A 16,584-nucleotide genomic window follows, 5' to 3' on the forward strand; every position below is an offset into this window, starting at 1 on the left:
GAAGTGAAAAGTCCCCCAGCTGCCCCGTTGCCCTCCTTAGAAGCAGGCAACACTTCCAGTTTCCTATGTATTCTGCAAATCTTCTACACCTCAACCAGCAAATGCATATGTATTCATTTTTCTCCCTCCCCCCTAAATGTAGTATACTTTTGATGCCCTGTTCTGTACCTTACCTTTTCCTCATTAATGAGATATCCTGGAGATTGATCCACGGCAGCACACAGAGTTGCCTTTTTTTTAAGGCTGCATGGCTTAATATGGCTGAATGTGGTATCCACAATGTTTTTCATGTGAAACCTTCATAAGAATGTATATCAATGATACCTTAATTTTAAAAAAATAGGTAATTACAAGGCTTAGTAAAATAGGTAAGTGAAGGCTTATCTGAACTGGAGAGGTTGGGTGGGGGTCTCTTCTACAGCTGGGTTGCGAGAGACATGGGAGAACAGAAGTGGATTACTTGTAAGAAATAAATGGGTTTCTTCCCCCTCCACACAAAATAAATAAATAAATAAATAAATAAATAAAAGGCTGCATGGCTTGCCACCACATGGATAGCCCACGATTTATTTGACTAGCCCTCTACCGGTAGATGTGAAGTCTGTGTCCAATAGTTTCGTCTTGCAAATATTGCAATGAATTACTGTCCATTCATCATTTTGCATGTGCATGGGTAAATATGTAAGATGAATGCCTAGAAGTAAAATGTTTAGGTTAGAGGATAAACTTTTAAAAATTTGCTAGAAATTATCTAGCATTATGGTTAGATTGAATTGCATTCCCAGCAGCTCTGGATGAGTCATTGCAGAACTCTAATTCAGCCTGAAAAGTGACATCATGTGGAAGAAACATGATGTGCTTAATGGGGTCTGTGAGCCAGGCAGTCCAGTGTGCAGCCTCAGCACAGCCTGCCGTCCTCCAGGTGGCCCCTGCAAAGGGTTTGACCTCTGGGTCTCAGACTCCGTCTTATATAAAAACAATAGGTTGGCAGATCCTTAAGTGCCATGCTGATTCCACCCTGTCCTCAGGAGGAAGCCCCAAAACATTATTCTTAGCCCTTTTGGTCACAAGTAAAGGATACATGAGATTTTATCTGACTCCGCAGGAGACTTTTAAGGACTTGAAAACCTGTTTCTCTCTGGGCTTAGAGTTGCGCTGGGCTCCTGGCAGTTATGTTGGTTTATTTGGGGAGGATTTATGATATAGTATCATGTGTCTCCACCCTGACTTCAGATTGAAACCAGTGGGCTGATGATGCCTCTGACACAGGGATGCCCTCACATTTATACCTCCTGGCACACCCCTGCATTCCCTATTGCCCCCAGGCCCCTGGAACAGTGTGGTCTGACACCCACACCAGCAGAGGATCAGGGAAAGAAGAGGCATTTCTGATGTTTGGGAGGATCACGAACTGTTGTTAAATGAAGATACGTAATACAGAGTGACCCATGGGAGACACAGCAGGGATCAAGTAGATACTGGAGTCTACCTACCTATGGATCCATAGCTGATACCATCCTTAGTTTCTCTGTCCATGAAGTCTTAATTCAATATGGCAAGACTCCCCCATCAGCAGTTACATAGACTGTTACGACAGCAGTTACAGAGATGCCTTATTGTACTCAACGAATCCTTCTGAGATCCCCCTGAATGTGAAATTTCAGTGTGATTTCCCAGAATTTGATTGTATGTGGAATCACAGGCTCTTCTTACCAAATTGGGTGCAGAGTACAACTGAACAACCCCAGTTACTGGGCTGCCCATTGGTTGAGAACCATTGAAAACATCCTAGTGTATCACTCAGGGTGCTGGGCATCACCAGCTCCTGCTTTCGCCAGGTTATCTTCTCTGAGCCAGAGCAGAAGTCTCGAAACTTTCTTCATGCATAAAAATATCTGCATAGCTCAAATAAGGAGTTCACAGTTCATGGGTCCCTCCGTGTGTCTCAAGTTGTTTGGGAGAGAACCGAGCCAAACTGAGCTGAACATCTTTGTATCCATGGCTTCCTGAGTGCCTTTCGCAAGCAAGAAAAACAGCTGGAAGAATGTGTTCTGGGTTATCCAATGGCCTGGCTTAAGTCCCTTCTGGGCTCCTGTAAAACTTTTGCCTACCTGCATTATTGCCTTTCTGTGAGTCTGCTTCCACCTCTATTCTACAGATTCCTTTAGGGCTGCAACCATGTCTTATTTATTTATGACTTTTAAAAATTGTTTTAAGTAACAAAAGTAATACATCCTCAAAGTAGAAAAACGTCCTAACAATAAACTAAAAAGTGAAAGTCCCCTTTCTATCTGCTCCTGTTTCCAATCCCACTCCTTTCCCCAGAGCAGACAATTAACAGCGTGTCGCACATCTTTCCAGAACTTTCCATTTACAAGCATAATGATACCAATAAAAGTGCTAATGTCTATTGAATGTTTATCAGGTACTATGCTAATCACTTTTTGTGCATGTTCAAAATTCATAAAACAAGCCTACAAGGTAAGTGTTCTTTTTATTCTCCATTTCACAAGAGGAAACCAAGGTGATAGTTACTAAGTGGCAAAGCCAGAATTTCAACCCAAGCAGGCTGACTTCAGAGGCCATGCTCTTAACCACTGTTGTTCTGCCACTTGATTTTGGGATTTGGAATGCCATACACATACTCCATAGTTACCTACATAATTCTATGTCCTCCTTTTACAAAGTTGCTCAGTACTCTATATATAAAATGAAGTATTTAATCATTTAGCCATTCTCCTACTGACAAACTTTTTAGGATTTTCTTTGTTTTCTTATTTCATCAAATCAAAGATTTCATTAACTGTAAGAAATGCCCAATTTCAGAGAGATTAAAATGTGAAAGTGGGCATCTTAGAATTAATATAACAGGGTGTCTTGCCAATGGGCTTCAGGCCCGGGCAAGTTCACTATGGAGTCAGTGTGACCAAAGATATGACAGTAGAACGTTCTTGGGGTAAAAGGGTTATACCCAACTTTATGCCCATGGTGGCAGGTCAGTCACTAAAATCTCGTCCACTCAGCATGTCTGCATGCAGCAAGCCTGTCTCTGCCTCTGGGCCTCTGTCCTTGGTGCTGCCACCACTCTAGCCTCTGCTCTGCTCTCCTGCAGCCTTGCAGCTGTGCCAACATGCTGCCCAGGGCACTGGGCAGAGCTCTATAGAGTCAATACTGATGTATTGCCCACATCTGTGTAGTGAGCTAGCCGACCAGGGCCAGGTGAGAATCCTGGCCACAGGAACTCTCATTTTATCCACACTCCACCCTCCAGGATTCTCTCCTCTCAATCTATGTGCCCTCAATCCTCTGCAATGGTCCACGTGAGAAAGCTGGAGTATTGTAACCAAATTCTGTAACAACAGAGGCTACAATAATATATAACAAAAATTACAACAAATTATAATAACCCTCAAACCTGAGGAGGTTCATTGCACATTCAAACCAGTTCTAACAAATTACAATAACCCTCAAGCCTGAGGAGATCCATTGCCACCAGGTGGTCATCCTGGCTGTATTCAAACCAGTTCTACTCAAAGGAGTTAACCAAAAGGACCATGGGTGGGCCGTACAATACTCACCCTCTCCAACCTCTCCAGCAGAAAGTCTTGCAGAGACACAGGCCGATCTTGTTGCTTTAACTCTGCCCTCTGCTTCATCTTCAGCAGCTGGAACTGCTGCTCCGGTCTCAGTTGCCACAGCTCCAGTCATCCAGTTTCTTTCTGTCTTCTCCTGCCTTTTCACACCAACCCACTCTGGGTCCTCGTGACAGTCACGGGGCCCTTTAAATTCTTCCTTCCAGAAGCAGGCTGTATTTCCTTTTGTGCTTGAGCCTGAGGACAGAAGCAGAGCCTGGAGTGCCGCACAGCCTGAGGAGGGGGCTGCACCTGTCCTGGAGGAACCCGCAGTTGCTGAGTCCTTCTGGCTTTCCACCAGCTTTCCACCAGGTGCGGTTTCAACCGAGGAGGGGCCCCACCTGTTCGTCAAACCTCCACTCCATCCTTCACCTGCCCTCTGGCACCTGGCAGCCTGTGCTCACGTACTGCTGCTTCTCGTGCCGCTGCTCCTTCTCGTGCTGCTTCCTCTCGGGCCACCACGACATCCTTTACGATCTCCACAGCACTTCGTAGTGACGCCATTTCAGTCATCAACGAATGTTCTTTCTCTTGGGGTGACCCCCGTCCTCCACCCCTTCACAGTACCACATGTCCACAGGGGACACTTGAGTGTCTCCCCGCCCATAGGTGGAGCCTGCTGAAACACTCCATGGGGGCAGCCTGTTCTCTTTCCCTGGTCACCAGTGAACCCTGCCAACTGTCACCAACAGTCTTGCCAATGGCTTCAGCCCCGGGCAAGTTCGCTATGGATTCAGTGTGACCAAAGAAATGAGAGTAGAACGTTCTTGGGGTGAAAGGGTTATGCCCAACTTTATTTCCACAGTGGCAAGTCAATCACTAAAATCTCGTCCACTCAGAGCAACTCTGCATGCAGCAAGCGTGTCTCTGCCTCCAGGCCTCTCTGCACAGTCATCCCACACAGCCGTCCTCTGGGCCTCTGTCCTCTGATCCGCTCTCCTGCAGCCTTGCAACTGTGCCACTGTGCTGCCCAGAGCACTGGGCAGGGCTCCTTATATAGAGTCAATAGCGACATATTGCCCACACCTGTGTAGTGAGCTAGCCAACCAGGGCCAGGTGAGAATCCTGGCCACAGTAACTTTCATTTTATCCACACAGGGTGTTAGAGACCATGCTGCAAATGAGCATGCTTGCATATAATTTTCATGTGTGTCTTTCTGTAGGACGTTTCCTAGAAGTAAAATTGTGCACCTAAATGAAGGTACATTTTTTAATTTCGATAGATACTGCCAAATTCCCCTCCAGGAGACCATATTTCAGTCATCTGTGTCTCCCATTTACTTGGCTCAATGTCTGGCACTTTGCAGGTACTAAATAAATGTTTGTTCAGGGGACAAAATGCATGACCAGGCCCAGCAAATGTAAGGCATTTAGAGATCCTCACAGCAAACAAAACCACACCCCCCCACCCCACCTCTGACACACACACAACATAACACAAAACCAAGACACTGACAGTCCGATAATATTTTGTTAGCACATGTGTATACACTTCTTGCTGAAGCACGGACCACAGTAAATGAAAAATGCTAATACATTTTATTAGGATGTGTCCAAAATATCTTGCAAAATTACCTATCAAAAAGCTGTGCAATCTTAAAAAAAAATTACTCTAATAACTCCAACATTTTACAACCCCCAAGCTACTGTACGTGGGACATTTCCAGAGATCTTACGGCCTGTCATTTTCTCAAACACCTGCAAGGCTTCCTGCATCAGAATCACCTGGAGTGCTTATTAAAATGCAGACCCCACCCCAGAGATGCGGAATCATCATTTCCAGGGGTTAGGACTGCGGAAATCTGCATTTTAAGCAGGCAGTGATTCTAAGGCATTCAAAAGCATGGGAGCTAACGTATTAAAAGGGTTTAAGAAGTGTCTTAATTAGATCTATACTTTTGAACGACCCCTCCCCTTTGGCTATAGAGTGTAGCAGCCACCGGAAGTGGGCAAAAATATAAAATAGCTAATGGCATCGTGCTTGGGCTGTGCGGTACGCCAGCCCAGGCAGCCGGCGCGCTGGGTCGCTCCCGGTCGGCCTTCAGCAGTCTTGTCCAGGGACCAGCCCGAGCAACCGACTGCGACTGCGCGCTCAGATGCCCGGGAAGCCGCGCCTGGACGCGCTGCGAACACGCCGCCTCGGACCGGAAACGGAAGTGAGGTCAAGTTTGCCTAGGGCGCTTCGCCGGACGCGGTGTCCCCCAAACCTCTAGGTGGGGCCGACTCTTGGAAGCGCCGGAAGCGGAAGTTGCTAAAGGTGGAGAGTTGTTGGGAGTGTCGGGATAAATTCGCGCTTTTTGGGGAAAGCGCGGTTGGGAAACCTCGTCCGCGTTGCTCATCTGGCTGCAAGGCCCAAACCCTCAGCGGAGGAGTGTGGTACCTGGTGCTTCGACTCTTTCCCTAGGGTCCTTGTGACCCCCTGGTTCCAGGAGTCTCCTATCGCTTCCTTGGAGTGAGGCCAGTCCCGCTTCCCGGTGGTCCCTGCAGACCCCCGCCATGGGCAACACGAGCAGCGAGCGCGCCGCGCTGGAGCGGCAAGGTGGCCATAAGACCCCCCGAAGGGACAGCTCGGGAGGCAGCAAGGATGGGGACAGACCCAAGATCCTGATGGACAGCCCCGAGGACGCCGACCTCTTCCACTCCGAGGAAATCAAGGTGAGCGCGGCTGGAGGAATCCGATTCCCCTTGAGCAACGGTTAGGAGAGGAACCTTCTACTCCGATTCCCCGCCACACCTCCTCTAAACTCATGGGAAGTGGGAGGCAAGTAATACCTATACTTCTCTCGCACTTAGGAGCTAGTTGGCCCTCATAAGCGCTCTTTTAGCAGTCCAGGAACCTGTGTCTAATTACCGGTATGAGAAAGTCACCCCGAGGGAGGAGAAACTAAATTCGTTTAACATCATTAAGGAGAAAGCAGCTCTGAGACGAAGCTGCAAATTCTTAATTAAGATCGTGGAGCTAGCATTAATTGAGCCCCAGTCTCTGCTTTTGTGTTCGGTATAATTAATTTCACGGCTCTAAGAAAATGTCCCTCACCCTTATGAAAACTCGCACTGTTTTTGCAGTTTGGTTTTGCAGTTTGGGAGAAAATCCAGCGCACCCGTGTAAGCTGAAAGAGTTGAACAGCCGACTGACTGCGTGCGCCTGTTTAATTCTGCCTAAAATTTAGGGCTCATCTGCTTTTTAGAGTGGGCACAGAAAAGTAAATCTACTGGAGGTCAGTGAGTGAGTGAGGTCTGAAGGAGGCAGCCAGGGGCTTACTCGACTTCTCTCCCCTTTAAATATGAGTTAACATTTTAAACAGGCCAAAGCAAACATTTTTGCAGACCAGATCGGACATCCTGCTGCAGCATGCTTTAATTCATCAAAAACTAAGAAGACAGTCTTAACTGTTGCTTCAGCCACATTCCTGCTGATACTTGATGAGAGGTCTGTATCCAGCCACAGGGCCAGGTCCAAAGACAATGAATGAATGATTCTGGTAGCTGATATATATGCAGTATATCCTAAAAAACAGAACGAAATCTGTAAGGACAATGCAGTGAAGTAGGTTTCAGGTGCCTCTCCCCACTCTCCTGGCCTAGCATGTTCTCTGTTAGTATCCAGTTGCCTTTTAATCATCATTGTCCATTAGGCAAATTGCCTGGTAACTCATTTCAATTTTACTCATGTTTTTCCTCAAATATTGGGCTGAGTGATTACCTTATTATCTTACATCCTTGCTTGTATCTTGGCCATGAGTCTAACTGTAAAGAGTCTGCTTTTACTTGGCCTTACATCCTATGATTCTGAACTTTCTGAATTTGTTTCATTACCAAGAAGCTGTGTGCAAAGTGGACTTTGAAGTCCTGTTTCTCCAATGACTTGACTTCCCTTCCCTAAGAAAGAATTTTGGCCCAAGGATGGGTGTATACGACACCATCAGAATCAAACTGCCTTCTTCAAGAAGGATGTATTTTCTTGCTATTTTAAAACTCCTGCAGTGAATGTTCTGCATGCAAGTGATCTGTGGAGAATGAATCATGTCCCTTCCTAGAAGTTACGGAAATGATGTAGCAGAGACACTGGATTGAATGCCCCAAATACCAAAGAAAAAGTCGTGAGTCTTTTAACTAAACTAGTTTACCACTTTGGCTGTGGTTAGTTATCACATCCTCAGTGGAAAGTGATCCCAGTCTGTTATTCTTTTATCTGTGGTTCTTGTTAAAACTTAAAAGATACAGACATCTTTTAAGGTAAGGACAAGTCAACATATGAAGAGAAGGTGATAGAAGCCTACCTCACACCTTAAATGGTCTCTTCCAGCTTGGAACTCTTGCTCTTTTAATGTCTTTTGGCTTCTGATGAAGAAAGGTGTTAAAAAAAACATATTTCATCTAGAATTGAATGTGTTTATATTTCTCTCTTATTCTCTCAATCTGGAATAGCTCAGTTACACATCACTTCTTTTACACTAGAAGTTACTGCTTACCATAATGGGTCATTCTTTGTCTTACTTATCTCCCCCCACCTCCCCAATGCCTAAACGGCACTCAGTGAATAGTTTTTCCCTTGCTGAGAATCTGGATTTGCCAGTTTTGAGTTGACAGCTCTGGAATTGTCTCTAATAACTTTTCATATACTTCCGATCTTGCTTAATTAAGGGAGAAAAGTGATATTTATTAAGCTAATCTTGAGTTCATTGCCGCCTTCTTCCAAATGAGTGTAATAGTTTCTCCAAGGATTTTGATGTAGATCTCTTTAATAACAGTAATAGCTAATAATTATTAAATATTTTCTTTGTCAGCCACTGTGCAGAGCCTTTTACTATCTCGGAGTATCTCACTCTTCATAACTACCTTAAGAAAGAATTATTTTTATAATCTCCATTTTGCAAGTGGGGAAACCGAGGAATAACTAGTAAGAGCCCAAATATGAACCCCGGTAGTAAGAGCTGCGTCTGTAGAATGAATTGTCCACACGAGGGTAGCTGGTGTAGGGAGCTCACTACTGTCTTCCCATACCTGAGTAAGGTGCTCTGTTTCTAGGCTCCAGAAAAGGAGGAATTCCTGGCCTGGCAGCATGATCTGGAAGTGAATGATAAAGCTCCAGCCCAGGCTCGACCAACTGTATTTCGCTGGACAGGGGGTGGAAAGGAAGTTTACTTATCTGGGTCCTTCAACAACTGGAGCAAACTGCCCCTCACAAGAAGGTAATTGCCTAGAAAGTATTTATGTACTTGTCTTTCCCCAGGGATACTCTTGTTCTCAATGATCTGTGCAGGTATATAGAACAGGATGTTTTTATACAGTAGTTAAATGGAAAAATAATCTTGCTAAATAATTCACAGGGTTCAGTCTCACCCAAGTAGTCTCCAGGTTTAGAGTGCATTTGGAAGAAAACATCTCTCAATTACAAGTAGCAATTCTCGCTTCACAGACATCTCTCACTAGTTCAGATATCCAGCCGTGTGTTTGTTTAGCAGAATATTGCCTTCAGGAAGAGAGAAATCTTTTCCTTTTTTCGGTGGAGACACACTTTGCTGGGATCTTCAAGACCTGGCTTCGAGTCCATGTGGATGGGCTAAGCTGTCATTAACACCTGAGCCTCAATATTTCTGTCTGTACAAAGGGAATATCGGACCAGATGATCTCTGATGTTCCTTCTAGCTTTGACTCTGCGTATTGCTTTTGTTTGAAAGGTACATGTTATATAGGCATCATAACAAGAGTAGAGTCAAAAATTTTATCAAGAACCCTAGCATGGACTTCTGTCTCAAATTGTCAGTGAAAAAGAATCTTCACTAGTAAGTACTCTTGATGAAACAAATGTAGAAAGGGTGCCCTGCTGGGCCAGGCGTGATTATTGTCGGGACCACCTGCTTTTCCAGGAGTAACAGTGAGAGAGTCACTCAGCACAGTTACAAGTCAATTCACATCAGGGGAACAAAACAGTCAAGTGAAAGAGGTTTCCCGGAACCGTTTTTTAGTAGTTATGCAAGTTTCTTTAGAGAACAATTTGTGTGTCCCATTAAATTGACCCTCTCTCCTGCCCACAGCAAACTGGCAAAGGGTAAAACTCAGCAGCGTGCTGTTTATCTTGTGTTGCCATCCTCCTTGGCATCTAGGTAGGCAGGTGGTGTTTTTCATGCCAGTTAACAAGGACAATTGCCTGTTTGTTGACCTTTTCATGGTAGGATTGTGGATTCCTGGTGTTTGAACAGTTTTCAAGGAAACTTCTTGCATTGCTGCTTCCTTGTAGCTTTTCTAGATTGAAATCTGAATCGTCCAAATTGGTTTAAAGAGTTTACTCTCCTGCAACTGAACTCTTGGGTTTACACGGAAAGATTTTGTTTTGTTCCATGGTTGGTTTTGCAAGTAAGCCAAGAGGGCGGCCCACCCAGCTGAACTTCTGTGCTTCCTCTTTCCGTTTTTTCTTGCAGCCACAATAACTTCGTAGCCATCCTGGATTTGCCTGAAGGAGAGCATCAGTACAAGTTCTTTGTGGATGGTCAGTGGACGCACGACCCTTCTGAGGTACTCTTCCTCCTGCCTGTGCCCCTCTGACCGCCCACACGATCACCTTGTCTTACAGATCGTTGCAGGGCCCGCTTCCTTGCTGATAAAAGTCCCTGTGTGTGGCTGAGCTAGATAGCTGTGTGACTGTCAGGCTATTGGCGTACTTGACTCAGATGAGCAGGTCAGCTAGCCAGGAGAAGAGACCTTCCAGCCCTTAGAGGAATTCTCAGTCCCTAAGAATTAACTCCAGAGACCTTCTGCGTTATGATTTCTGCCTGTCTGTCTCTTCCCAGCCAATAGTAACCAGCCAGCTTGGCACAGTTAACAACATCATTCAAGTGAAGAAAACTGACTTTGAAGTATTTGATGCTTTAATGGTGGATTCCCAAAAGTGCTCCGATGTGTCTGGTAGGAACAGTTATTTTCTACCACGTGTGTGCAGGTGGGGGCTGTGCAGTCTGGACATAACTCTTGTTCTTGCTTCTCATTCTTGTGCTCAAGCTGCCCGATCAGGTCGATGTTTATAGCTCCCTGAAGAGCTACAAAATGAATTCTTAACTCTTGTCAGGTCAGGTTGTTGAAATCCAGCCCCCAGGGAGCTGTAAGTTTGTTTTTCTCCCCCTCCCCAATACTCAGCAGGTCTGCCTGGCCACCGAGAACAGACACCTGGAGACCTCCACTGGGTTGGTGAGGCACCAGCCCCGGGCAAGCCTGCCAGCTCCCTGCGCACCAAGCCTGCTTGGGGCGCTTGGAGTGTTTCCTGACAGGTGATAAATGGACACCTCAGTGACCTTGGCCCTCACCTTTGTGGTACATTAGCACCTTGTCAGAATCTCTTCAGGGGAGAGAGAGGCTCCTTACAGGAAACAGGCTACATAGCACAGCCTGCTCACAGTCCTGGTAAAACTTTGCCATCTTCCAAGAGTCATCCAGTCATCAAGCTTTCAGCAAATTGCTTTCCATCCAAACCCGCGGGAAGAAGCTACCTGAAAACATGATACATACAGCTCAGGGGACAGGATGTGTTGTAATCTCAAGTGTCTATACCAGCTGCACTGCCCCTTCTTGCAGGCAGTTAAACAGTTCCTAGGCCCTGTGGGAGGCAGTGAGGCCATTCCCCAGGCCCGTGCCTGACAGCCTGAGAAAATGGATTCAGTTCAGTTTACAGGGTGATTCTTCATTGTCACGTGGCTGGGCCTGGAGGTTCTGTCACCAGGATCTCTGATTCTTGTCAGCTCAGAAATCACAGTGGTAAAGTGGTGGGCTTACTGTGGCTGACACGTCAGGTGGTTAAGCAGGAATGGGAAATCTAAAATAATGTTCTCTCTGCATCTTTTAGAGAAATTATTTATTTCTTCAGCTAGGTGGGAATGGGGGGGTGGAGGAAATGCCCAAATATCCCCTACTTGCTGATAAATGTAATTTAGGCCACAGACCAAAGCTTTTAGTCCAGTCTCCTCGGCATAGCTCACCTCGCAGAGGAAAACTCACCCATTGTTGCTGGTAAGCCAACTTCAGGCTCCCCGTAGACTTCTCGACTGGATACACTCACTTTCTGAAGGTGTATATTGCTTGTAATGACTCGGGGTTCTGCAGTTCATGCTGTTCTCAGTTTCCTGCTGAGAGCTGTGGCATGGTTGGGTCACATGCAGGGAGCTTGTCCTCTAAAAAGTGATGTTGAAGGAATTGGCAGAGCCAGGGCCTATCAGGTTTATTGTGGACAATCCAAGGGTCAGGCAGTCAGAACCCTTCCCAGGTATCCTTTGGAGAATAGCTCAGTCCTTTCCAGCTGTCCAGACGTCAGTAAATGAGCTGCTTCTAACCTTGAAAAAAACACCATACTTCTAGAAGCTGCTTCTCTCTGTATAATCTAGGTACTCAAGCATTTGAAAGGAACCTGAGAATGATGGTGCCAAAGAGCCTTCAGAAAGGTTTTCAGTTTTTGTTTTGTTTTGTTTTCATTTAAAAATGTCCCAGTGCCTCATATAACCTGTTTTTGCCACTGTCTCTATATAAACAAGCTGCTTTGTCTTTTGTTTTATTCTTGCTGGTGCTGCTCATAACTTGGGTTTAGCACCTTAAGCCTCACTTGAATTGTTGAGCTTCCTTGTGGAATTTGGCAGCCCAGCCCGAAGCGAGAAGGAAGCCTTCCTCTGCAGTGGCCCATCAGGTCAGGGTACTGTGAACAGCTTCCTTGGTAGCCTGACCACAGCTGCTGTCCTGTGCCAGGGCTTCTGAGTTCACTGCTGAGGTTTTTGCCAGTCACCCAAATTCCAGAAGGGTTTTCTCATTGCCATTGCTCTTAATCCTTGGGGCCTGTATATCCGTCAAAAGAATAAAATAAATCTGTATTGAGGGAACAAAAGACAAGGAAAAGTAGATGGCACCATAAATTAAATGAGACTGCTCTTAGAACTCCTTCTCAAAGTAAATGTCCCATCACCGTCTCCCAACAGAGCTGTCCAGTTCCCCGCCAGGACCCTACCATCAGGAGCCCTACATCTCGAAACCGGAAGAACGGTTTAAAGCGCCGCCCATTCTCCCCCCTCATCTGCTCCAGGTCATCTTGAACAAAGACACGGGGATTTCGGTGAGTGCACAGGTGTCCGCCCGGACCATCTGGGTCATGTCCAGCTGCTCCCCATCCTCTCCACCTTTTGCAAAGCAGCTGGTGAGAAAGCTCAGTGTTGCCCATCACTGTTAACTGCCAGGGTCCTCCTCTGGCAGGAAGCGGCTACCAGCAAGTGCTTCCTCCTCATCCCACAAAGTCTTTCTGAAGTTTTCTTCCTTGTGTTTCATTCCTGCGCCCGCCTAAGCCCTGGTCTTTGAGATTCCATGACAAAATACACCACCACCCCTTCTGAGGAAGATACCTAATGGAATTCCTCCTCTGGCTCCCAAATCTGAGAATCTCGTTTTAACCATCAAATTACTTTCAGAAGCATCAGTGCTCAAAATTTGGGGTGTCCGGGTAACACACATCTCTGGGAAATTGATACTACTTGCAGAAAGAAGTGTCTATCCCACTGCATCATGAAGAGCACCCCGTTATTCCCCTGTGGTTCATTTCCCATTCTGTTTGACCTGCCCTGCCCAGTTCCCTCCGCTCTGGGATGCGTAGTGTAGGCGTAATTCTCAGGAACCTGTTCTTCAGCTTTATCCACCACCCAAAAGGCACACTGTTTTATAAGGTGGTAAAGTAACAGCGCTATCGCTCCACATCGAAGGGGTCCACGCGTACTAATTGAGGAGCTGAAGGCGTGCGTCTGCAGGCATCCCGTGTGGTCACGGTTCATTCCCCAGGGCTTGCTGTTCTGGGGGCGTCCGGTTCCCCCAGCCTCTTTCAGGAGTGCCACCAGAGCTGACCGGCTTTTGCCCTGCTCTTTCTCTTTTTTTGAATTAGCATTTATAAAACTGGGGAGTATATATTGAAAAAGCCAGATTTCTGGCTTCTTGTAAAAAAAAATAGGGAAGTGTGATGACATTAAGTGCCAGGCCTCCTCCCCCAGCTACCCGTTTCATTTTTCAGGCTCCCTGTCTGTCTTACAGACATGAGCTTGCAGTCCACTGCTCAGGAGCCGTTTAGTATAGATTGTTTCTCCCTGCTTTCTCTAAAAGTACATTCACTGGACAACTCTTTCTTTCCGCTCCTTCTTCAATAAGAGGACAGAGCTGTGGCCCACACTTGAGAGGCCGTGGTAAAGTCTGACCCGAGACCAGTGTGTGCCCAGCAGGCATGGTGGGAGGCCCCCCTTAGTGGGAGCAGGTATGACCCCTCACCTCACCTGTTATCTTGAACAAGCCCTTTCATTGCCCAACTCAGGCAGAAAGGGGCATGAGGACCTATCTCCTTTCCCTGGATGTCTGGTGCTGTGAAATAAGGGGAAGAATCCTAAATGCTCACATCTGCTCTCTTATTCCCCAACAGTGCGATCCTGCTTTGCTCCCAGAGCCCAACCACGTCATGCTAAACCACCTTTATGCGCTTTCTATCAAGGTAATGACATGTTTGTAGCTGTTAGAGCTGTGTTTCTCAAAGTGTGCTCTGAGGCTTCCAAGGAACAGAACTACCTGGAAAGGGCAGCTTCCAGGACCTGATGCACACCCACGGGGTCTGGTTCTGAAGGTGGAACGGGATTCTGTTTTTATTAAGCCTCTCTTGATGATTCTAATGCACTCTAAAGTTTGAGCCCCCTGACTTTGTCCTGCCTTTGACCATGTCCATCCTTTTCCTCAGGATGGAGTGATGGTGCTCAGCGCAACCCACCGATACAAGAAAAAATATGTCACCACCTTGTTATACAAGCCCATATGAAGAGCTGGGAGCCAGCAGTGGACCCCAGAGAACAGTTTGGACCACCAGGCTCCATGTGCGCATGCTTTCCGCTAGAGGGAATGGACTGTAAAGTTTTCACTTCACACTCTTCATAAGACATTTCATACCTGCCCTCGTCCTGCTTGAAGGTTTGTTCCAGGCACAGAGCTCTTGAAGTGTCTCAGTGTATAAACAGCCCTCTTAGCACCTGGTGGCTGTGAGCCTCGGGGCTCCTCAAGGCAGAGAACAGAATAAGGGAAGGCCGAGGCTGCAGCCCCCACACCACGGTGCTTGAGGACAGGTGCGATTCTAAATATACGTCCTCTAAACTGGTCATGGAGATTTTTCTTAAGCCAAAAATGAACACTAGCCACTTTGCTAGTAAAAATCTGGGAAGTGCAGGGACCAAGGCTCACAAAACTTCTAATCATATGTTTTTAAAGCCATCAGCATGTCCCTACTGAGGTCTAGCTGTGGGTGTAGCAGCAGGTGTACCCACACATAAATGTTGGTCTTGTCTGTCCTGTGAAATCAAAGCAACAGAGATTCTCCCGTTCTCTGCTCCAGGCAGGTATAATTTCTAAAGAAATGAGAACCTGTCTGATTTCCAGATGAAGTTTTACAATTGTTTCATGCACTTAATGTGTACTGAGTACTTTTTTAACCAGAGGTGGCTAACTATACAGCCTTAGTGCAACTTTTAAATCACCCCGACTAGAATATAGATCCTGGGAACTGTGCTCAGCAATACTTTGTTCCCAGACCAGACTTGAAAACTGCCGCCTGATGCTGGATGATCCTGAGGAGTGACCACTCTTAGCTGGAAGGTTACCCAGCTTTTTATTCTAATCGTAATGCTGTGACAGTGTTACCATGAATGAAAATTTCGGAGAAGCACCCTCCCCTAGCCTATGCCATCTGTCAGGACCTCTGTCCCTGTTTATAAAGAAGGCTGTAGCAACTGCTGTTGCTGCTTCTGGAAGGCACCTAGAACTCGACAGCAGCTGTCTGAGTCTGTGTGGGGAAGACCTCCTTTGGACCAAAGCAAACCTCTTCACATGCAGCTTGGTTTCCAGTGAGCTGCTGCGGAGGTGCCTGTTTGCACAGGCTCCTGTCCCTGCGTTGGCAGCACTGTCATCATGCCCTGTAATCCTGCTGCGAGATGCGGGGACAAGTTCCCTGGTTTCCAGTATTTATTTGGTAAACCTGAGTCCAGGTACCCTTTTTTGTTAGTCTTTTCAAGACACCGAATTACTGTCACCTTGATGTACAGGTTTCAATAAAGCTTTGTAAAGATAACAGGACATGTGCTTGTAGGAAGCTTTGATTTTATTCAGTCATTCAGGGAAGAGACTGGCAAGAAACCTCTTCCCGAGGTTTATTTCATTCTTTTCGTGTCTTGGCTCACACTGAAAACGGTACCAGCCTTATGGCATGCGGGTGAGTGGACAGGGCAGCTCTGGCTGTCCCCAGGGTTGAGGACATTCCCTTGACCCACCCAGTCTGCACAGCTTGGAAGGCTGTGAAGGAGCCTGTAAAACTGAGCCACTCAGTCAGAAGAAGCTGAGAGGCAGCCGCAAAGGTTCCTGGCAGCACCCCCAGGCAGAGGTTTGGTGTCCTCTTCCTCATGACCAAGCACCGAAGGGGAGACTGGGATCATAGTACCATTTGGGAAGGACCTTCCAGAGTCGGAGCTGCTCTCATCAGCTGAAAGGGACTCTGGCCCTTCTACCCAAAAGACAGAAGATTATGGGTAGCCCTTTAATAATACTTTTCTTCCCAGGCATCAGGAAACATGTAAATAAATTTAGAAGGAAAGGAAGCTCTGGGTCATTTGGTCCACTTGAAGTGGAGCATAACCGGGAAAGCATTCCTAGCTGGGTTGTTAGCTGTCTTACCCTGAAAACCCAAGTTGTGTGGGAATCCTAGATTGTAGAACCTATAGGGATTATTTAAGTAGACTAAGGAAATGGATACAAAAATCCTCTTTCCAGAAATGGATGAAATATTTTGAAAATGCGTAGCAAAGCTCAAAAGTATAAAAGATATATTCAAGCACCAGAAACAAAGAAACCATTGCCGTGTTGGTGAGCTGTAAGCACAGCTCCCAGGCCCGTGGTGTGAAGTTTGGTGGAAGGG

The 16,584-nt window shown here is 46.4% G+C and overlaps 1 protein-coding gene across 3 annotated transcripts; it reads left to right on the top strand.

The window, feature by feature from the left end:
• The first annotated feature begins 5,795 nt into the window (after positions 1-5,795).
• Positions 5,796-15,749, top strand: PRKAB1 (protein kinase AMP-activated non-catalytic subunit beta 1). Of its 3 annotated transcripts, XM_073222347.1 has the most exons (8): positions 5,800-6,287; positions 8,661-8,824; positions 10,055-10,148; positions 10,424-10,538; positions 10,767-10,835; positions 12,587-12,720; positions 14,059-14,127; positions 14,368-15,749. In XM_073222347.1, the coding sequence occupies exons 1-8, from the start codon at positions 6,129-6,131 to the stop codon at positions 14,443-14,445; spliced, it is 882 nt and encodes a 293-aa protein (XP_073078448.1). In that variant the 5' UTR covers positions 5,800-6,128; the 3' UTR covers positions 14,446-15,749. The 3 variants fall into 3 exon arrangements, 2 of the variants coding, with proteins under 2 accessions (XP_073078448.1, XP_017533543.1); XM_017678054.3 differs by lacking the exon at positions 10,767-10,835 and having other exon boundaries at positions 5,805-6,287; XR_012125385.1 differs by lacking the exons at positions 14,059-14,127; positions 14,368-15,749 and having other exon boundaries at positions 5,796-6,287; positions 10,767-12,300; positions 12,587-12,671.
• Positions 15,750-16,584: the final 835 nt, after the last annotated feature.

The sequence above is a fragment of the Manis javanica genome, chromosome 15 (genome assembly GCF_040802235.1).
Source record: "Manis javanica isolate MJ-LG chromosome 15, MJ_LKY, whole genome shotgun sequence".
In the NCBI taxonomy this organism is placed as follows: domain Eukaryota; kingdom Metazoa; phylum Chordata; class Mammalia; order Pholidota; family Manidae; genus Manis; species Manis javanica.

Excerpts from the sequence above, each read along its gene's own strand:
- PRKAB1 (XM_073222347.1), top strand. The coding sequence starts at position 6,129 with ATGGGCAACACGAGCAGCGAGCGCGCCGCGCTGGAGCGGCAAGGTGGC. Across the intron at positions 10,149-10,423 it reads GGACGCACGACCCTTCTGAG|CCAATAGTAACCAGCCAGCT; the intron begins GTACTCTTCCTC and ends GTCTCTTCCCAG. Across the intron at positions 14,128-14,367 it reads TTTATGCGCTTTCTATCAAG|GATGGAGTGATGGTGCTCAG; the intron begins GTAATGACATGT and ends CCTTTTCCTCAG.